The sequence below is a fragment of the Dicentrarchus labrax genome, unplaced genomic scaffold (assembly GCF_905237075.1).
Source record: "Dicentrarchus labrax unplaced genomic scaffold, dlabrax2021, whole genome shotgun sequence".
In the NCBI taxonomy this organism is placed as follows: domain Eukaryota; kingdom Metazoa; phylum Chordata; class Actinopteri; family Moronidae; genus Dicentrarchus; species Dicentrarchus labrax.
Window position 1 is genome coordinate 32,866,528 of NW_026136704.1, and position 23,042 is coordinate 32,889,569.

A 23,042-nucleotide genomic window follows, 5' to 3' on the forward strand; every position below is an offset into this window, starting at 1 on the left:
TAAAAGTACTTTAGTTACCTGAACAATAACAATTAATAGGGTGGTATGAGCTCTTTAATACGGTGCCAAATGTCAGAAAATAAGGTATTATCCTAATATTGTGACAATTGGAAACATTGACCTCCCCATTCTAAGTGATGCCAAATGTAAGATATGTTCTTAATATTGTGACAGTTGACATCACTTAAAATGGGTGGGTCAGCGTTTTCATTTGTCAGTGGCCCTGGAATAAATGATAAAAATACAGGTAAAACAAGAAGAACAAGAATAACTGAGGATTCTTGAGCTCTATAGCTCTGTAGAAACACTTCTACTTTTTTAGAATTAACAGGACACTGACCCTGTCCTGCTAATACAAAATGTCCACCTAGTGTCGGTGTGTGTTAATATCAAATGTCCTCTTGTTGCACAAAAACCAAAACACACGCATTGTTTTTGTTTTGTAAATTTTCTCTCTGAATTCTCCTCTTTGAATTTAAAATACATTTACAGGTACAGTGTTTCTACTTTATTGTATGTAGTGTATTTATTTTATATTTGATTATATTTTACTGAATTTTATTCTCTTATTGTATTTTATTATGTTTTATTTTTCACTAAATGAGCTCAGCTGCTGCTCGGTTCATTTATAACAATTTATAAAGTAAAACTACAATATTTCCCTCTGAGATGTGGCGGAGCAGAAATATTAAGACTCAAAGTACATCAAATATTTATTTATTTATTTAATATTTCTATTTCTGATGATTTTATTTGTTAAAGATGTATTTTTTTAATACATTTTTACCCCTTCTCGTTAATTACTCACTTATTTATGGAATTTCATTATGAGAAATATTCTCAAAATATTGATCAAGGTTGTTGTTATTTTGTGATATTGACTCAATATTTTTTCATTATAATGACTAACAATCTTTATTTTGTCACATTGGCTGAAACGGGCTTCCATACTTATATTTAATGTCAGATTTGTTAAGTTTCTCTTTTCACCAAGAACCTTGTTATTGGGGAGGTGGTTATGAATGTTCACTCAAATGAACAAAAGCCAATAAACACAGTATTGATAAAAACAGTATTTTGCTCCTTTGGTTCCACAAACTGAAGATCAATATTGATTATAGATAACTATAAAGAGAAATAAAGAGAAGCAGAACAGAACGAGCTTTAATCTTTATTCTTCATTCATTTGGAAGAAAAAATAAAAACGAGGACTCGCCCCCCCCACCCTGAAATCAAACACATGGTGGTTGACGTATGATGATGATGATGATAGTTTTATTGCCATAAACAGTGTAGGAAAAAAAATCAACAAAAAAAGTTAAAACAGCCGTTTTTATTCTATAGTACAGTAAAGCAAATAAAACTGTTTATCAGCGACACAAACGTTCTCCAAGCGACGCGGAACCGAAACCGACCGAGACCACCGACTGAAGCTTTAAATCCTGTCCCCCCGGACCCGATCCCGATCCACACTGACACACCTGAAAACATCCACCTGGACCAGGTTCCACGTCGTGTTCAAAGGTTACAAACAGAACTTCACTGACGGCGAGAATTTGGACTTTTTTTTTTCTTTTTTTTTTAATCAATGTGGTTACAAAAAGGTGGCAGTCGGTTTCTACAGGAACTGAAATTACAAAAAAACAGCACAAAAACCTTTAAATTTCTTCTTTTCTGGTGGGGACACGATGAGTTAGCGCCACCATCTGGTCAGGAGTATGTGGTTGCTGATTTAAATGAATCAGGACTGCAATCAAAGACAGATGGAAGAAGGGAAGAGAACAGAAAGAGGTGAAGAAAAAAGAGGGCGAAAGGAAGGGAAAAATAAAATTAAGCATAACAGGGAAGAAAAACATTGTTTCGCCCTGTCTGTCCTCGCTTTCACTTCCCTTTGTCTCCTCTTTTATCCCCTCTTCTCCCCCATAAACGCTGTGTTCTGTCTATCAACCTCCTGCTCTGCTGTTGAGGAACGTAGCTGGATGCTTAATGAGGAGAAAGGGATGGAAGAATAAAAAACAAGAGCTCAGACAGGAACAAAGAAGAAAAAATGAAATTAAGGATTAAAGGGAAGACGAGACACTTTCTCTTTGTCTCTAATTTCACTTCCTGATTTCTGGTTGCGTTTCTTCCCCTCCGCGAGCTCCATGTGTCTCTGTAGAGCAGCGCCGTGTCGCATATTTAGATCACGTGATTTAAGGGAACAGAAGAAAGATAAAGAGCCGTCCCCCAATATTGGACTAAAACCAGAACACGGACCTTTTCTCTTGTAACACAGGAGGTCTCCGGCTGTACTAGCCGCCGTTAACTAACTAGATAGCAGTGCTATTAGCAGACTGGGAGCTCGAAGGACGCAGGGAGGTTTGTTTACATCACCAGGGTGAGTTGGGCGAGCGGGCAACGGAACCGGGCTCAGCAGCCTCTTGGGCCCAGAATTCTGGTTCTTGAGCCCATTGAAGATTCTTGGTGCTAGCTAGCGAACCAGCCGCCGTTTCCACCAGTTTTGAGCGGAACCGTAGTAATCAAGGATGTATCACCAACAGAGGGCGCTGCACAGCGACCTGTAGGATAGGACACGCTCACTTTGGTGGTCGGGAGGCCTTCTTGATTGAAAGGGGAAAACTTTTTATACTTAAAGTTTAGATTATTATTCAAGATGTAAACTATGAAGACCTGAAGCGAACCTCAGAGAGCCTTCACTGTCTAATAAACAGCCACAACAAAGAGCTAATAGAACAACACAACAAGTGCAGATTAAGTCTGTATGATTGTTAAAAAATATATCTATATATATATCTATATATATATATATATATATATATAGTAGGAAAGATAATTGTAAATTATTATTAATTGTAAAAAGTTCCTGAAATTATCATTAAAACTAATCTGATCAATATTCACAGGAAATAATCAAATCTCTGGTTTTCCACAAACTTCCTGCAGTTATTGAGTTCACTGTTTGGGTTCATTGTTCAGTTTATGAGCTGTTCTCTGCTGTTGTTGTTATTGTTGAAGATAATATGATATATCCATAAATGTACTGAGGGGTTGACTCAGAGCTAGAAAAGGGGCCCTTTAAGTATAAATGTTGGGAACCACTGAGCTAGAAAGTGAAACAGTCACAAATGTGATCATTAAGGGCGTTTCCACGACTGAAAATCTAGACTGCATTTCCTGCTTTTCCTTGGGGAACAAAAGTGGTGGCGTGTCGTATCCTGTCGGTCGGCGTGCAGCGCCCTCTGCTGGTGATACATCCGTGATTTCAGCGGTTCCACTCAAAACTGGAGGAAACGCCGGTTGGTTCAACAGACATTTCCAAGAGCAGGACTGCACACAGCGAGTTCAGGAGAGGAGCAGGTTGATTTGTAAGTAATAACTCATCCATCGTATCGATTCGTCTATAAGAGAGTTTGTTTTAGTGACACTGAAATTACAAATTCTAACGACACTAAAGACATCGAGAGCTGAGTTCAAATAGCATCCACATGATTCTATAAAGTACGATCAGTATGAAAAGGTAAACAGCTGAAAAGGTTCAGGTAATGTCCTGTAAATGGGACAATGCTGCAACCTGCTGATGGAAACGTGGACCTGCAGCAGACGGTTCGTCGTCACTGCAGATCGACGCTTTCATTCTTTTTCTGAAGAAAACGGTTTACAGTCAAAGTTTAAGACAACAAATAAACAAACAACAAACACAGCGAGAGGAAAGAGAAGAACAGAGGAGGAGAGGAGGAAGCTTTCTTTCTTTCTTTCTTTCAGGTGAATCCAGTTCAGGTGAAGTTTTCAGTGAGGATCAACGTGTGGACGACCAGAGGACTGTAGGCTACGCCCTTCGCCGCTGCCTCCTGTTGTCCCCTGTGACTAAACTGTGCTGCGTTCAGGGTGTGTGGGACAAAATAAAAGGTGATTGTAGCTTATTTTCGTAGGCTTTGGTTTCCAGGAGCAGAAACAAACTAAGAACCAATATTAGGAATCGGATTAATCATCGCAATCAATTCATTTCCAGCAGTCTGTTTTTCCCTTTTTCCTTGAACGCAGCATTTGAGTTTAGTTCAGTTTGACTGTTTTTGGGGGAAAATCCTGCAGACAGTGAACGCAGCATCTCCACTCTTAACAACTACAACCTCAACAGGTCCTACCAGCAGTGCATCATGGGAACAGTCACTCTAGAGCTTCAGGCTCAGGTGAGTCTGCTGCAGTGGGGGCGGAGCTTGTCAAGGGCCAGAAGCACATTAAACCCCGCCTACCCGCGGCGACAAGCAGAACAAAACAAACACAAAATGCGGCAAAACAAAATAATATAAAGACTCCTTCGATCAAAGCTGGAAAATCTGATTGATGAGTCGCCACGACAACGAGCGAGAGTGAAAAAAAAATAGTTTGTCTATGACTCGACTAATCAGGGCGAGGGGGCGTGGCTGCAGCCAAGAGACTACAAAATACAAAAAAACTGACTTTACAAGTTTGACCTTCTGTCTGCTGGAGAGTAAATGATGGGCGACCTTTGACCCGGCGGAGCAGGAGAGAGGAGGAGGGGAAAGGGGCGGGGCTAAGCAGGTATGACATCACAGTAAGCGGAGGTGCAGGTGAGTGGGGGGGGCGAGGGGTGGGGCAGAGAAACCCAACGTTTCGACATGCATTCACAAGCTGCTCGTTGTGTTTGTGTTTACAGGTTTATTTTTCATCAGTGTCAGAGTGTGTGTCATCTTTATTCCGACTAAGAATAAATTCTCTCAAACTGAACTCAAACAGGAAGAAGACGAAGCAGAAGCAGAAGAAGAAGAAGAGGAAGAAGAACAAGAAGAAGAGGAGGGCGGCGTCCGCTCGCTCGCTGTCTGTCTGTCAGGAAGGAATGCTAACTGTGGCGTTTAAACTCATCCCGTTGGCGCTTCTGTATTTTTCGTTAAAGTTCTCTATCTGTTCACTCTCGTCCTCCCCCTCCCTCCAACTCCCTCCTCCCTCCCTCCCTCCCTCCCTCTCTCCCTCCCCGCTACCTCCCCCCTCCCTCCCCTCCCCTCCCTCCCGGCCCTCATGGCCTTCAGTCTCTTAAGGTTTTTCCTTGGGGATCACCTCCTCTCGCGGCTTGGCTCCGCCGAAGATGGCAGAGTTCGGGTTGGCGACCTGGTTGAGCGGCTCGGAGACGGTCCGAGGCTTCAGCTGCAGCCGGGGCCGCTGTGCACGCTCCTCTGTGCCACACAAACAAACAAACAAACAAACAAACAAACAGAGAAAAGAGGTTGTTGACTTTCAGCCTTGTAATCTGCCACCTGCCATTCGTCCAATCAGCTGATCCTGAATCAAACAAATAAAAGCCTAAAACAAACAGGAAGTTGCGTCACCTTCAGACGGTTCCCTGAAGTCTGTCCCTCCTCCGCGTGGGGGTGGGGGGCCGTCTCTGAAGCGACCCGGTCCTGCGCCTGCCCCCGCCCCCCTTCTCTCGCTGGGGCGACCACCACTGCCGCCGCCTCGACTCCGCCCTCCCATGAAGTCGTCATCTCTAAAACCTGCAGAGACAGACGGACAGACAGACAGACGGAGGGACAGACAGGTGAGTCAGCAGATAGACGGCCTCAGGTGACCTGCAGCGTCTAGAACCTGGAAGGTGACTGATGAGCGTGAGATGGTTGAAGTGAAAGGAATGATGGGAGGGGGAAAAAACGGGCCACTGTCCAGCAGCTTCAGGAGGCGGAGCCAGGCTACAGGGGTCAAAGGTCAACAGTGCACTTATATCAGTGATAATCAGGTTGGTTGGTTTTAGCTTAGTGCTAACCTTAGCATAGTTAGCTGAGCTTGCAAACTAGTTTCCAAATAAATACTTTATTCTTCCTTTTTTCTCGTCACAACAACCCACGTAGAACTCTGAGGCCAGTTCCCTGTTTCCCAGTTAAAGAGCAGCGTTGGTTCGATGCCTCACTATCACGATAACAAACACTCGTAAGTTCATCGAGGGGAATTTGCATTATTAGCTAACTAACTAGCATACAGTTGATTTCTTGTCTTATTTTTAAATTGTCACTATTGGGATCTCGCGTCTTCCCAAATTCCTCGGCTCGTCCGCTGTATTCAGCTGGACGGATCGAGACGTCGGTAAATCAAAACCACAAAGACGAAAACATTTCAAAGGAAGAGAAAAGTCGTATTTTTAGTGAAATAATGCAGCTTTAAAGAGCCGGGGAGATTATTTCTTGCTGGTAAAGTTGATTTTGGACTCGAGCTCCAGTAAAACAACACAAAGGTTTGTGGTCCGCTGTTACACTGACGTTTATCTTCAGTAACTTCTATTAGAACAAATAAAAACAGAATACTTCAGACAACAAATGTATTATTTACATTTGAAATAGTTTTGTCCCATAAAGAAGAACGGTTATTAAAACGATGTCCCCACAGCGCTGCATGATGGGAGAATACGGCTGTAAATGTTCAGTGACCAGAGATCATCACTGAAGCACAAATATTATAGGAAGACGCTTTTCTTTAACAGTAACAGCACCTGGCCTAAACAGGAACCTCTGATCTCTTCAGAGTAAAGTCCTGTGTTTACTTTGACTGCAGCTGTTCTGTTTAGTTTTACTCTGAAAGTTTTCAACTTCCTGCTGCAGCCCAGCAGTGCTCTGATTGGTCGGCTGGGATCTGCTGCTGTCCAACCTGAGCTGTCCGCACCTCCTCCAGGCTGGTCGTAGTCCTCGCGGGAGTCACGTCCTCCTCCTGGACCTCCTCTTTGAGATCCTCGAGAACCTCCTCGTCCTCCTGCAGGGGACAGGGGGGAGTTTAACACCGACAGGAGGAGACGGGGAGGGAGGAGAGAGAGGGAGGAAACGGGGAAGGAAACGGGGAGAGGCGCCTCCTTTCCGGAAGGAGCAGGAAGAACAGCAGCTGAAGAGGCGGAGCTTGTTAGTTGTCCATCAGCCAATCAGAGAGATGTTAGAGAGAGGAGGAAGTGAGGCTGCTTAAGGCTGAAGGTTAACCTCACCTGTTACCTGTCTGTCTGTCTGCCTGTCTGTGTGTAGCAAGTAGAGGAAAAGAAAAGGGGGGCTGTGGAGGTGAGGATGAGCTGATGGAAGGATGATGAGTGAAAGATGAAGAGTCCTCCTCCAAGTCAAAGGTCAAACAGTGACATGATAATTTTTAAATTTTTCAAAATAAAATGTGTTCAGATTGAGGAGGTTTACGTTCAGACTTGGAGGAGAAAGAAGAAAGCAGAAGATCAGTTACACACACACACACACACACACACACACACACACATATATACCTTTACATTCCTACATATCCAACAGGGGACTGATGTTTCTGGTTATTAAAAAAAACTAAAATAGCATAGAAAATTTTCTTTTATGTTTTTTTACCAGAATGGTTTTTTTTTTTAAGGAATTTACTAAGAGGGGACATTTTTCCATTAGTGATGTCTACTTAAGAAAGAGGGGACCTCCATATACTGCAGTGGAACTGCCTCTACCTATTCTTTCACCTTCGATGAGTGTTTGTTTACTGCAAAGACTTTCTTTGTTTCTTTCAAAAACACAATTTAACTGTAATATTTTCAATATTTAAACCTTTATCTGCGATACAGATATTACAAAAATAATCATGGCCACTTTTTTTGAGAAAAATTATTTACCTAACGGGTAAATAATTTACCTAGTAACTTGGTCGCATGCACTAAAAAACAGGGAAAACATTTTAATAAAGCGGTCAGCAGTAGGATCCTGTCTTTTCAGTTTTAATTATTAAAACTTCACATCAGACTTTGACTAGCCCTTTAAAGTGGCTCAGTCCCAAAATACTCACTGACCACTTTTCACAAGCACTGGATCTCAATTTGTTTTTCAATAAACAAGCTCAGTTTGCAATTCTTCTCAATAATTGTCTGTTAATTCTCAGTACATAACAAAGTCCCCACTTGTATTGTATAGAATGACAGGAGTCCCCTGTTGGACGGTACATAATGACACAAGTTCCCTCTTAGATAGCATAGAATGACATTCACACTCCAGCATGGAGACTATCTGACTGAACGGACTGACAAGGTTTCTAAGTCTTCAGTCAGTGTTACTAGCACATTTATGGAAGTAAATACATTTTTAAAAGAAGCTGACTGTTTAAGTGTGTTTATCTCTCTATTAAATGGTTATTCACCTCTCTGTAATTAGGCGACACATAACCAATTGCAACAAAACTTAGTTAAATTATTTGTAAAAACTAAAACAAACTATAGATCTACTGATCTGATCCGATGTCAGCTTGTTAAGCAGTCCTACATTCTGGCCTCCCCTCAGGTCTCACTGTGACTGTGACACTGTCCCCGGAAGTCCTTCTGCATAGATGTAGATGTAAACTAAGGGCCTGTCCTCACGAATACGCGGCCTCAGCCAATACGATGTTGTTTCGAAAAAAATCTCCATAAACACAGCGTTGTTTCCAGAAATATCTGCGTCCACACAGGCTAGTCACAAGCCTAACTCTAAAAAAAAAAGACATTATGTAATCATGTATGTTTGTATCACTAGCAAAGACGACCAATGTAAAATTTGTAAATGAATTGATTGAATGGTAACTTCATGCCTTATGCGTGAAGTGTGCCTGGTGCCTTTCTGTTCCAATCACTGCCTTTGTTCAAAATCATCCCTTTTGAATAAATACCTCAGCTATGACTTTTGAAGAACTATGGCTCTAATTTCTTATATTATTTAATTTCAGAGAAAGCGTGAGAAACTCAGTTTAGGAGTATGTGTGTGGGTCTTAAGCACTTTAAATAAACTTTGAGAAGAGCTGCTAACCATTTCAATGCCCATTTAAAGCACTAACATAGCAGTTATGCAGTAAATATACAACTTCATGTGCCACAGATTGCAAACATTAGAGAAAAACAAATGATAGTAAAATGAAGGTAAGGACTACAGTCCAACCAAAACCATCTGCACTATAATAAGGTAAATTAAGATACAAATTTTATCCAGTGACTACAGTAGCTGCCTGGGGTCTAACAGTGGGCTTTGTGGGGTTTGTCTATCCTCTAGCTGACTTCCCTTAGATATGTCCAAAATAGGTCATAATAGGTTGTCATTATGTTTCACAATACACTCCACATTTCAAAAAGCCACAATGACAACATTGCTGGTGGCAAATTAATAAATAAAAAAACATCACTACAGATTATATTATATTTAGTTTAGATTGTTACTTTCTCCTAAGAATTTTGCTTATTTCTTTTTTATTCATCCATGCTGGAGCGTGAATGTCGTTCTATGCTATCTAAGAGGGAACTTGTGTTATTATGTACCAGCCAACAGGGGACTCCTGTCATTCTATACAGTACAAGTGGGGACTTTTTTTATGTACTGAGAATTAACAGACAATAATTGAGAAGAATTGCAAACTGAGCTTGTTGATTAAAAAACTGATTGACATCCAGTGCTTGTGAAAAGTGGACAGCGAGTATTTTGGGACTGAGCCACTTTAAAGGGCTAGTCAAAGTCTGATGTCAAGTCTAATAAGTAAAACTGAAAAGACAGGATCCTACTCCTTATCGCGTCATTACTAATTTTTCCTGTTTTTTAAAATTTTCTTCCCTTTTTAGAGTTTAAAATACTTATTACTCCTTTTGAGGCCTTTTTGTGAATTTCCCCAGTGTGTCTCTCTTGTCTTTTGGACAGCCCTTTATGTTAATACCATTTCAAGTCTGAAACTCTAAAGGTGAGCCTTCTTTGCCACAGAAACATAATAACAAATCATGTTTCACGAAAGCTGAACCTTTACATACATAAATACATATATATATATATATATATATATATATATTTATTTTTTACAAAAACTAAAAGAAATCCTGTATCCTTTCTTCACTATAGCCTTTGTAATAGCCCCTCTACAGTCTGAAAGACAGCCTGGGGCTTAAGCCATTCACAACTCAAAGGTGTGTTTAAAACGACATGTGTGAATGGGTCATTGAATCCTTGCTCCAGCCTGCAGAGTCAAGGCTGAATAGGGATTAAACACTCACACACCTTTTAAGTCCCCTGTTAACAAAAATTTTAAAAAGTTCACCAGATTTTAGGTTTATCTAAAATGACTGAGAGGGGACCCAAAACAAGTCTCCTGTCAGTCCCCTGTTAGTAAGTTATGTGACGATGCTCAAGTTCCCTGTTATAAAGGTTGGCAAGTTTGCAACAAAAAAACACACACACACACACACACACACACACACACGGTTAGTGATCTACTTCCTGTTGGCGTTTGTACCTCTAGCGTCGTCTTTTCTGAAGCCGAAGCCGCCTCCTCCTGGTCCTCCTCGCTCTTGCCTCCGCCCCTCTGCGATGTCCACCCTCAGTGACCTTTGATCTAGCAACTGCAGGGGTCAGAGGTCACGTTAGACTTAAACAACAGTGTCAGTGGATGTGTGTGGACTTCCTGTCAGACTGAAGAGTCAACAACTTCTAAGAAGAGAAACCCTGACTCTGCTTCTACAGAAGAATAAAAGAATAAAAACTCAGATACTCACAGCACCGTCGTACGTCAAAGCTTCTTTTAGAGATTCCAAATCTTCAAACTCAACATAACAAAAACCTTCAGGAGACAAACACACACAGTCACACTTTACTGTAAGTTCCTCATACATTTATCACAGGTAAGTTAGAACAGGGTCCAGGACCAACCTGTGTGTTTACAGCTGTAAATACAGTGTAAATGAGCACTGAGATCATGTCACTCACTCATGTTACCTTCACTGTAACCCAACTGAGACTGACTGCACTGGGGCCCCTTTTAAAACATTCTGGAATTACAATCAGCACATTTTCTTATCGTATAAAACATTTCCAGCCTCGTAATCACAAATTAGGGCTGGGCGATAAATCGATTTTATCGATTAATTCGAATTTGTAGTTAAACACGATTTATTTTTAGTTAAAATCGGTTTTCTCTTGAACTTCCACAACACTGGCGCTCCCTTTGGGCTCCCGTAGCTCAGAGTGGGCTGACCCCTCCCCCCACCTCTCCACAGATAAACACAACACGGCAGCAAGCCAGGATGAGCTCGTCCCCAAAAAAGGCACAGTGTCGTCGGTTGTTTGGAACTGGTTTGGTTTTGTGGCGTCCAACAGCGAACAAACCACGACCCACTGCAAAGTTTGTTTGAAAGCTGTTGCAACCAAAGGTAGCAGTACGACCAATTTATTCCAGCACCTCAAGCAGAGGCATGCAGCCGAGTGGGAGAAATGTTGCTCTCTGCAAGACATACAGGACCGCAGCCCACAAACACCTGCTAGAAAACAGTCTACACAAAAATCGTAAATCGGGTTTGGTGTGAGATTTTATTTTTAAGCCGTATCGCCCAGCCCTATCACAAATATATTTTAAACAAATATTACCTAGAATTTCAGCCATGTTCTCCTTTAACCAAAACTAATTATTTGTGGCAAAAATTAATATTACAGCAAAAAAAACATAACTATGGTGTTCACATGACCTGGAAACTGCAAGATATTAGCCGCAATATCACCAGACTCCCTTTAAAAATCACACAATTTCAGAGTTGTTGCGTGAGGAGAAGCTTTATAAACTCTTTAAAACACTGCCTACGACAGATTATATATTATATTGGCCTTCTTGTAAATTCGGCAATCTTCTTACATTAATTTATTAATATCTTTGTGTAAAAATAAGAGTGTGGTGAAGTGAACAACAGAAAGAAGGAATAGTGGAATCTCATAATAACGGACATTAAGTGACACAATGGTGAGCATGTGCAGCCCTGTATTAGTGCGTATTAGTGCGTGTTTGCATTTAGAGCGGCTCACTGGATACACAATCCCAGGTACAAACAGGCAGTTGCTTCGCTGCCCTGGAGCTCAACAACAGAACTCATGGAGCTACGGTGTCCTGGTTGTCAGTGTGTGTTTAGATCTCAGGGTTTCTGTGGACGATGAAGCTGACCTTTGAACTTGTCTGTCTCTTTGTCTCTGACCAATCGGACGCTGCGGATGTTGAGCTCTTTGAAGATGATGTCGATGTCTCCCTGCACCGTGTTGAACGGCAGGTTTCCCACGTACGCCGTGAACGGGGGCTCCGACGGCAGCTCCTTCTGCTTCCTGGGGCCTCCGGCTCCGCCGCCACCGCTGCCTCCACGGGGTCTGACGGGGGGGACAGACAGAAAGCATGATGGGATATGGAGTACAGACAGCTGTCAGGTTGCTGCTCCAGATTCCCCCACCCCCCAACATATAAATACAGCAGTCACCTGATAGCAGCGTGGACAGTATGGAGCAGCACAGGTTGTGTCAGGAGCAGAAATACTAGCTCTACTACTGGTGAGCACAGGAAGTATTCAGCTCTAAAGCACTAATAACGCTGTAAACTGTACGCCGTCTAAAAGCTGCTGCGTCACTTTTTACACAAACACTTTCTTTACCTTATATGACCGCTAACACTGCTTATAGTTCTTTATAGGAGCACTTTTCACACTGACATTGCCTTTGCAGTCCAGCATGCCACAGCCTCCTGCTGTGACCTCTGCAATGTTTCATATCAATCACATCTGTATAGAACAGCTGTATATAGTGTACATACAACCCTTATTGTATTTGCATTATCGCTAATTATCTGCAGTGAGTGAATTGTCCCAGTGTGGGATCAATAAAGTCTATCTTATCTTACCTTTCACAGTGCTATAGAAAGTGAATGTGTTACTATTATTAGAATTCCAGCCATTACTAACAACTACTGGACATATGCTTTACAACAACACACAGCTCAACAGTTAATTGGTTTTCCTCTAAAATGACCATTATTTTGAAAACTCACATAACCGTTTAAAGAAATGATATTGGCATCGCTACCCAGAAACACAGCAGCGAACCGTGAGGTAGGTACAGGTACAGGTACAGGTAGGTGTTAATGAAATCACTATATGGGCAACATCCATAGAAGTGCAACATCCAGATGACAGCAAGCTAAAATGTGACAAACAGCGTTATAATGAAAGACCGCTGCCAACAAATCTTCTCCAGATGAAAGAAAACACACAAAAATAATCATTCCCACTAACCCTGAATTATATTGTAATATCTGATTAATATACAGACATTTGCATCATTAAAGTTTGCATTGAAGTCGTCTATGTAGCATCTTAAAGGTCCTCATTTATTTTGTTTGGCTGTTCACCTCCAGCTTTATTGTGAAAAGTGCAGTATAAATGCAGTTTATTATATATAGTAAAGGTTGCTGATCTGGAGGGACATAAGAGTCACATGAACTCTGACGCTCAGCCTCAGTGTGGGACTATCTCATAAGCCATTAATGAACATAAGCATTTATCTTTATATTTATATATTATTTATTATTTATTGGGCATTTTCCCACCACACATTCTGGCCGTTGATGCCGGTTTTACGTTAGATTTTCTGTCACTGAGGAGCAACGTGTTCAGAAGCCGTGGTGATGATGGATGGTGGTTAACAGTGGGATGTGAGAGAGTTACAGTACAGACTCTTTCACCTGCTTCCCAAAGAAAGAGGCAGCGCTGACATCGTCCCACAGCAGACCGTTGTTTGTTACGTTATGATCTGATTCTTTAAACTCCCAAATATCAGCAGCATCAGTGGGGGGGGGTTATGATCTGAAGTAGGGCTGCACCATGTGCTAAAAACATCATCTTCTGAGTATTTGGCAGATATTGCCATGTGATTTTAACTCAAATTAAAACTATTTTCACAACAAATTAAAATCTAATTAAAATGTGACATTGTTCGGGGTCTGTAGCAAACAAACATGTGTTCTTAAAGCTGGAGAACAGGATCAGTAGACCAGGTCCCCTCTGCAGCTCGACAGTGCTTCATTATAACGCTGTTTGTCACATCTTACCTCCTGTGATTTGCACTTGGCCACATTGTGATTTCAATAATATTTCCATTACTTGTTCAGCACTAATCTGAAGACGTCACTGGGCCCGAACAACCTCACTGTCAGATTTGAATTATTCTCATCATTATTTACCCAGAAGTCTCCATTCTGCTGTAGCAGGTACAAATGTGAGTATTCAGGTGTCATAAAGGAGATTAGTGGTGTGGTCGTTGGTACGTTGGCGTCCTGCAGCAGGTAACTGTTATTCTGCAGCAGTCTGAACACACAGCCCACATTATCTGCAAACTCATATCTGCTGAAATAAACAACATCAGCAGAATGTTATACTCTTAGTTTTTAGGTTTTCATCGTTGCTTTTTCATTATTTGTCTCCCTTGGTGTTTCATTTCTATACAGACTCTTATTTTGTGATGTTTTACGTTTTATTGCATTGATTCTTAGCTAAATGTTTTCTTGTGTTTGTTCTGTGAAGCGCTTTGGTTTGTATGGACGGGGCTGTATGAATACGGTGGAGAAGCTTTAACGAGGCTCACAATGTCATATAATTGCAGTCTTGTTCAAGCTGTTGAGTTTTTACATTGTTTTACGTCGTATTGTCCCACAGACTTTACAGATTCATTATTGCTCTGAACTTCAGTCAATAAAACACATTTGTGTTGTTGTTTTTGGCCCAAAGAGCGATGCACCATGGGAAATATATATTATTATGTATCATTATGACAATTCAATTATAGCCAATTTATTTTGAATATTGATGCCAAACGCTTTAAAGGCTTTCTGTTCATCCAATGTTTAAGGAGTGAAAGACTAAATGTGTTTTTTAAACATTTGTAGAGTCAGAACTGTTGTTTGTTTGTTGTTGTGTAAACAATAGTGAGGAAATTACCTAATTTTGTTTATTAGGTAGAATACATAAATATGAATCAGTTATAAGTTATCTGTGGGGCTGCGAGATATTATGGTTGCGATATGATTCAGGATCATTTTTACATGAAAACCTCATTAAAACCGTGAAGTTGTGACATTAGTTCTTTTGATATAAAGCTGTTTTTACACATATTTTACTTTATCAATAAGAAAACTGCAGCTTTAGCGAGTTGCATACTGTGATTGTGATAGTATATGGATTCATTGTGCAGCCACAGTTATCGGCTGATCTCCAGTCCAGAGAATGTATCGGAGAGGACCTGAGGGACCTGATCGATCAATTCTTCCCAATCTGAAGTTCTGCTCCACAATCCAAAGCTGAGTTATTGACCTTCACAGATAAATCAATTAGTCCATCAACAGCAAATATTTCAGCCACAATTCACCTCAAGATGTCACCTTGGACTCAAACTGAGATACACAATTTTTACTTTTTTGACGATGCTTAATGGATCAAAGCATTCACTGATTGATTGCTAAAAGGTGCATTAATTGATCACCCTGTCTGCAGCCCTAAACATCAGCATATCAACTTCAGGTCTTTGAACTAAACTTGTGACTCTGTTAGTGGATAAATGAGCTGACTGAGGGAAACAATAACAATATAAAGCTTTTATACTTTGACCAGGAGCTGCACACATCCTGAACAATCACAGAAATCTGGATTTCTGTTGTTTTCAAACATCACACATAAAATAACAGAGCAGCTGACCTGATACTAACTATATAGATCAAACATATCAATATCCAATACTCCAGATCGATGCCCAGCCTCATGTTTGGTAACTACGTGGATGAATGTGCAGCTGCGGACACATGATGCAGCCATGCGGGCAGCCTGCAGCTGCAGCTCCGCCACCACCTCCACCTGCTGCGGCCTCCTGTCCCGCTCCGTCCCGCTCCGTCCCTCCTCTCACCGGCCCCGGGTCGTTATCACAAACACCCCACAGACGACCGTTATTTAACAGCCCAGCTCGGGGGCGACCCCCGCCACATGGGTTCGTTTGTTTCGCTAGCCCTCGTGCTAACAGTTAGCTTGTTTTGCCCCGGGACCGCGGTGTTTCCCAGCTGCGGGCCGCGGCCTCCCCTCGCTCCCTCCCGGCCTGCTCAGTAAGCGCGGGGCGGGACGAGCTCCGCGGCCCGGCCGCCCCGGCACCGAGGCTCGGGGCGGACGGCAGCGGGAAACACGGCGACGGTCCGGCCGGGTTTGTGTTTGAGGCACACGGCGGAGCCAGCGTGCGGAGCGGAGACTCACCCTCTGCCGCCACCGAAGCTGCCGTAGGCCCGGTCCCGCTCCTCGTAGCTGTCGAAGTCCGCCATTACTGCTGCTGTGTGTCGGAGGAGGAGGTCCTACACGTCACACACTGAGCGGGTATAGCTGTCCGCAGAGCGCCTGACCGGGAACTCCGACACACACACAAATGTTTCAATGTATTGATTACATTCACAAGGTTGCTCTTTGATGTGTTTATAAATGACTTTAAGAATCCTGAAGTGACTTAAGTTTCTCTAAACTACTTGTTATATCTTAATTAAACCCCCTTTAAGTTAATTTAACGTATATTTTAGATGTTTTTTTTCTCTCTTTATCTCTCTTTTCTGTTTATACGCTTGGATGGATTTATTGTTAGGTATTCTTAACATTCATTGATGATGCTTGGTTGTTACTTGAAGAAACGTAATTTAAAAAAACTTAAAACTCAGAAATATAAATAAATTAAAAAGTACCTAAGTAAAAGTAGTCCAAGATGATGTTTTTTGTCTTTATTAATAACAAATAAGGTACAATGGCACTCACTTTATATCATCAAAAACTTCTTCTTCATCTTTTCCCAAATGGATTACACTTCCTACTGTAATTTTAACTTTAGTCAACACAATGACATAAGATGAATTAAAATAATGCAACAATAACTACAAAAAACAAAACAGAAAAAGCTCTACTCTAGAATAAAAATTAAAAATAAAAATTGCTCCAATTGGAATAGATTGCTAGGAAAAGAAATCTTTGGATTGTATATATAGTATAAAACAGGTTCTCTGTTGTTTCTACATTCGGGTGACTTTTTGACATTTACAGTTTTAAAAGGCTTTTCTTTATATTTTGAGGAAATTGGAAAATTTTATGAATTTAGAAGTCCAACATGAATAAACAACACTGTCGAAAGCAAAACAAACTACAGACATGGACAGTTGATTTAAACAGATCTATCACAAACTTTTCTGTCAGTATTTCGGTGATTCATCAAAATGTTGTTTGTTCAAATTGTCATGTAAATCTGGACAGTTAAAGGGGAACTTGGCAACTCTAGCCATTTCTTGCTGGTTTTCACTTTTGTCATCGCATGTTTTCTCTCAATTTCACAACACGTAAAAAAAAACTCACTTGCGGCACCCTGCACCCCCTTTCTACCGCTGCTGATGTGCCTTTTTTTTGCCGGGCAACTTTTTCATGTGGAGCAATATCTACCAAGGTGGGTAATACATTATACACTAACCGTTATTGAGGGCGGCGTGTGCGTTTATGTGGAATTGCCATAAAGCCGTTCGTGTTTCTCGCTCGTTCTCGCTTCTCACGATACTTCCTATCTCCAACTTAACGGGACGGTAGTCCCAAAGTTGCAAGGTTGGTTTTCCGCCTGGGGACGCTGGAGAGGGGTCACCATTTTCACCGGAACAGGCCATTTAACCATCCAAATGATTTCTAAACGGGTTTATTAAGCTGAAAAAGTTGCCAAGTTCCCCTTTAAGGTTTCTTCCACAGGTCACTTATTAAAATCTAATCACCATCATTTGGTCCTTGTTTCTCGTGAAGCAGAATTACAGATAAATCCACGTGAACCAAAAAAAGCAGAACACACAGTGGTGGATTTTTATTTGTTACAGAAAGTCTAAGGTAATAATTACTGTATAGTTACAACTTTGGCTTCCGGGGGAATTTGGGGGTTGAGCCCACCAAATTCAGCCAGGGACTTGGAAATGCGTGTCTGCCTAGGCCAGAGGCAGCAGCCAACTTGCAACCAGTCCTGGTCCTTGAACGCCACTCTTGTGTAGTCCATCACCTGAGCGCGAGACGGCGACGCGTTCGCTGTCCAATACGAGCCGGACGGACGGGAAGCCAGCAGGCTCCGGATGATAGGAAGTGACGTTACTCGCAGGTCAGTAGAAGTCCTGGTCGTAGTCAGTGGCCTCCATCAGCTGCTTCATCTCCGACACGCTGTTGGCCAGGTAGGACGACAGCTCCTCTGACACACTGACAGACACACACGTCAACAACCTGTGTTTCCATGACGACCAGGAAACGGAGGTTTAGCTTTGTTCCACATTACTGATTCATTATAAGCATGAAAAACAACCATTGACCTTTGCCCTCTTGTTGCTCTTCGTGGCCTCTCACATAAAAATATATATCTCTCTCTCTGACTCCCAGATAGAAGCTCTGGTCTTCTCGCCCTAATCACCAAACCGTTGATTGAACTCATTGGCTGAAAAGAGCTGCTAACATACTGGAACATTATCTGTACACGATGAGGGAAGGCAGAGAAAGTTCATTTTATTTGGGAATCATTTATTTATCCTCTCTCAGCAGAGTTCACTCCTCTAACTCCTCTGCTCTACTCTCACCTATCACCATGAACCTCAACCATCCACAGATATTAACCCTTTATTTATATTTATATGTGTGTATTACATAAAGTCTCCACTTCCTGTATCGGGGTCACATGGACCTCAGGTGTGCTCACCTGCTTCCAGTACTCCGAGCACAGCGGAGGCGGACACGGACCCCATGTTGTTACGAGCAATGCAGCGATCTGCAGCCAACTGGAGTGCTCGAACTTGAGAGGCCCGCCCCGAGACTGCGGAGACAGAGGGAGGTCGGACTGTTGGAAGGAGACGCTCGGAGGAGGTTTTATTAAACTGTCGCGGCTTCTTGTCTCACCTGGACGGAGATGTGGGGGTCGTCTCCGGGCAGGACGACGTCTCGGCCCTCCTTCCTCCACTCGACCAGCGTCATTGGGAACGCAAAGACCTCACAGAGGAAGACCAGACTGCTGCCGGTCCCATTCACCTGACTGTGGGGAGGGACCTTAATGATGGGGACAGACAGACAGACACACAGAAAGACAGACAGACAGACAGACAGACAGACAGTTGTGAGTGTATTGTGGTATCAGAGAAAAAGAAAACACCGATTCCTTAAAAGAATAAATAAAAATGTTGTTGTTGTTGTTGTTGTTGTGGAGTCTGAAAGTGACCGACAGCCAATCAAAGTTAACGTTACTGCAGAAAGTGTTACTTTGTACAGTAATAATAACCTGCAAACAGTCGGTCTACTAGTCAGATCAGAACCAGTTTCAGTGCTGATGTATTCTAGATGTTGTTCTATGATCCAAATATTTCATCAATTTATACAGACAGACAGACAGCAGAAACTACAGAGTGAACCTGTTTGAACGAGCGTCCGACTGCTCTCAGTTTATTTCTCTTTATTTAAACTGAGGAATTTGCTGAAAAGAGCTTCTGACTGAAGGTTTATCTGGATGATGTTTGTGAGATTTCATCTGAATAATTACTGAAATAATAAACAACAACTGAGCTGAAAGAATAAAGTCATAATATATAACTTTAGGTATTTAAACTAAAACATCACTCAGGGCTGGTCCCCATTTACAATGATGTTGAGTAACGTTATAAAATGACTACCAATATAAGATATATATAAGATATTAAAACAGAAATGAATGTAAGAAATCAATTATTTAATTAAACATTAATACAATATATAAGACAAAAGAAACCATGTAAAGAAAGGCGACTATAAAAGCAGTTTGAACAAGATATAAAACAATTCAAGTGAAATCAGTTCAGACAGGTTGAATAATAATAAATAATAAATAATTATTAGTTATTAGAAACCCTGGAACAGTTAAACTGAACATTATCGTTTACATACAAACTACCTGCTCAATGTTTTAATGACAATTTAACTTTGTGGTCTTCAATTTGAAGCCAGAAAACACAAACGCGACTTGAAATGAAAATATCACCAATGAAACACAATATTTTACAACATATATCCAAGTGTGAAACTTGGAAACCAACTCTTTATAACTCTTTATAACTCTTTACAACTCTTTATAACGGCGTCAGAGAGTTTTGTCGCCACTCAGAGACAAACTACAAACATTGTGATTCAACATACAAAACTCAGAAATTCCCCGACACAAAGTACATATAAGTAATGTTTTATCTCGTGTTTATCACAAACGTTACTGACCTTCTGAAGTTTGTAGTTTGAAGAAAATAAATCCAAATATCAGGAGCAGTTGACTTCTTCTCTGTTCTCCTCTGTTCACTCACACAGTCAAGGAGGCGAGACGGAGTTTGAGTGGCCAGAGTGCACCTTACACCTGTAGAATGAATGAATGGGGAACAGTTTAGGACAAGAATTCTGTCCTGGAGATAAAAATGAGCCTTCGCGCTGTAGGCCGAGGAGTCTTCTCTGTCGGGCAGCCAATCAGAACCCGGTGTTCCTTAAAACGAACATAGCCGATCTTCTGAAACCGAGCCGAAGCCTCCCTAGCAACGCCATACAGACCATAAACTACAGATCCGTGCAGCAAGCGAGGAGAGGAGACGAATATATAACTTTATGATATATAACACTATGAATTCACTGAAATGCCCAGAGTGTTTTTACTGAGTACCTGCATCAACTTTTACATTAGTTGTTATTTGAAGGCGTTAAAAATAGTTCGGTGGTTTATTGTTATGCTAGTTATCGTCAACGTTACTCTTTTATCAAAATATGGCGATCTATGTCAGGAAATGTTGTATGTTGGGAAAATATGGCTAATGAAGTTTGGAATGCATGTTATGTCTGTATTTCTGTGCATTTTCCATCATATAGCAGGTTGTGCTGCTGTTCATACTGTTTATACACCTTACTGCATGCATTATGCATGTATTACTTGCATGTACAAGCACCATTGCATGGCATTTATTGTCAGCTTATATTGAATAATATGTTGTCTTTTGATTGTAGAAATGGATATTGCAAATTTAAATTCCCTGGAGTCGTTACATCTGCTCCTCAACCTGTTCATTCCAGGTAAGCTGCACATTCAATTTTGTACCGTCGTGTGTTTTCGCTCTTTGAAATGCATAAGTCGTTAATTTCACCTCTCGTCCTCACAGGAGACAGTGCCAGCGCCTGGCTATTTCAGGCTTTTCTCCGGAAGGGTTGGCGATGGAACAGGGGGCGGCGTCCAGGCGGAGGGAGGTCGCGGACGCGCGCCAACAGTGGCCCCCGCTGCACCCCGACCAGCTCACCAAAGGGTGCTTGGCACGAGTCTGGTTCAGGACTACAACAGGGAGTACACCGGTGAAAAACTCAAACCACTTTTGAAACAGCTACACTACATTTGTCTTACAAAATGATTGATTGTGTGTTTTTATTGTGCTTTTTGGTGATTTGACTGGAGGGGGGCTCATCGGGGTTTTGTTCCTGTACTCCCAGACTGGGCAGAGCTGCAGGACATCAGACTGGACTCCGGGGAGGGGACATTCCTCTTACCCCACCCACTGAGGAAGGATTTGACGTCGCCCACAAGGAGGTGGATGACCTCACCATCCCGCCTCCGGACCTTTCCACAACCTCAGAGGATCCGCAGAACCAGATGATGTACCCATGCCTGAGTCACCACACGACCACCCCTGAGCCAGGCCAGCCATCCGCCCCTCAGCCAGCTCCGAGGTAAAACAACACCCCCTGCACCACAATCATCTGCCTTTACACACCCAGCCAGCACCTCCTTTTCACTACATTTATTCATTCTCTGCCTGTGTGTGTCTGCGGAGTACAGGGCCGGACCCAGCCTGGCTTCCTCGCCATGGTCAAGCTGGCCACGGCCTTAGTGGGGTTGCGGACAGAAGAGGCCTTGTCCGAGGGAGGGTCGATGAGCTCATCGAGCCTATGAGGCCTGGTGCTTACCCCCCATAGGACAGCCAGCTCAGGGCGCTTCAAGGCATAAATCATCGCACACCAGCATTGTTGGTGGGAAACAAAATTTTGAAAAAAGTATTATATGAAATATGCACATTACACAGTGGTGGCAGCGGCGGGCCCGGTGGCGGCGGTGGAGCGTCCCACAGACACATCACACTGAAAAAAATAACTCATAAGATTTACTTAAAAAATATATTGTAAGTATTTGCACGCAAATGATTCAAGTAAAATTTAATGCTGCAATATCAAGTAACACTAACTTGCCAGTATCAAGTAAATTTTACTTACCATAAAACATAACAGTTGTGAAGATATTAAGTAACATTTACTTAATTACATCCAAGTTTTAAGTTATGTGTATTTAAACAAATTAAGTAAAGTCTACTTGTTTTTCATAGGCAAGAACATCATTTTCCTCAAAATTTTAAGTAAATTTTATATATCTGTAGTATTTGCTGTTATGACGTAATTTAGTAGATTTTAATTATTTTCTTGTGCTTGACATTTTAATTTACTTGGTTGCATTACGTTACATTACTCACTAAAATTAGGTAATCATTGCCAGTTTTCTTTTGATAAATGTTACCAATTTAAATTTAACCAATACTCTATGCATTTAATATATATTTATCACATATCACACAACTAAATTACAATGCAATTAAACTGTTTATTTTTAACAAACATGCCCTAAACAACTTCAGGGAGAGGGTCAGGATAGAAACAACTGAAAGTGTAGAATAATGAAACACAGGAACACACACATTAACAGTGCAGGCATGCAGCTGGAGAGATGGGCGGAGCAACTGCAGCCAAACCAGTGGTGTAAGGATTGTACTGCATTAAAAGTAAAAGTGCATTATATTGTACTGCATTAGAATTTGTACTAACAGTAAATTAAATATATATCTCCAGCAAAATGTATTTAAAAAAGAAAGAAAAATATCCAAATTTGTATCATACTACTGAAAGGTGGGTATGACTGGTAAACAACAAATACACAGTATTACACATTATACACCACATCCAACATCGATCTGGTAACATAGTCACTTCTCAAATATGCAATTAAAATCTTACAAACCTACACTCTGAAACAGTGTAAATTCAACATTTAAACCAGTCCTCTAGACTAGTGCACTTTTAAGAATGCAATTAAAACATTAATAAAATCAACAAAATAAATTAAAAATGAACAGCTTAAGGTGTCTAACCATTCTAGATGAAGAATAAAATCTTTACTGTA

The 23,042-nt window shown here is 41.5% G+C and overlaps 2 protein-coding genes across 4 annotated transcripts; both read right to left on the reverse strand.

Moving 5' to 3' along the window:
* Window positions 1-1,255: 1,255 nt before the first annotated feature.
* eif4h (eukaryotic translation initiation factor 4h) lies at window positions 1,256-16,164 on the reverse strand. 3 transcript variants are annotated; one of them, XM_051399711.1, is made up of 8 exons: window positions 16,043-16,164; window positions 11,935-12,131; window positions 10,502-10,566; window positions 10,243-10,348; window positions 6,649-6,750; window positions 5,343-5,507; window positions 5,074-5,189; window positions 1,256-1,747 (listed from the first exon to the last, which is right to left on the reverse strand). In XM_051399711.1, exons 1-8 carry the CDS (start codon window positions 16,105-16,107, stop codon window positions 1,742-1,744), a joined length of 822 nt encoding a protein of 273 aa, XP_051255671.1. In that variant the 5' UTR covers window positions 16,108-16,164; the 3' UTR covers window positions 1,256-1,741. The 3 variants fall into 3 exon arrangements, with proteins under 3 accessions (XP_051255671.1, XP_051255672.1, XP_051255670.1); XM_051399712.1 differs by lacking the exon at window positions 6,649-6,750; XM_051399710.1 differs by lacking the exon at window positions 1,256-1,747 and having other exon boundaries at window positions 5,050-5,189; window positions 6,664-6,750.
* Window positions 16,165-16,536: 372 nt separating this feature from the next.
* LOC127363171 (kazal-type serine protease inhibitor domain-containing protein 1-like) lies at window positions 16,537-19,269 on the reverse strand. The gene is made up of 4 exons (XM_051399744.1): window positions 19,234-19,269; window positions 18,728-18,874; window positions 18,531-18,644; window positions 16,537-18,032 (listed from the first exon to the last, which is right to left on the reverse strand). The coding sequence occupies exons 2-4, from the start codon at window positions 18,800-18,802 to the stop codon at window positions 17,991-17,993; spliced, it is 231 nt and encodes a 76-aa protein (XP_051255704.1). The 5' UTR covers window positions 18,803-18,874; window positions 19,234-19,269; the 3' UTR covers window positions 16,537-17,990.
* Window positions 19,270-23,042: the final 3,773 nt, after the last annotated feature.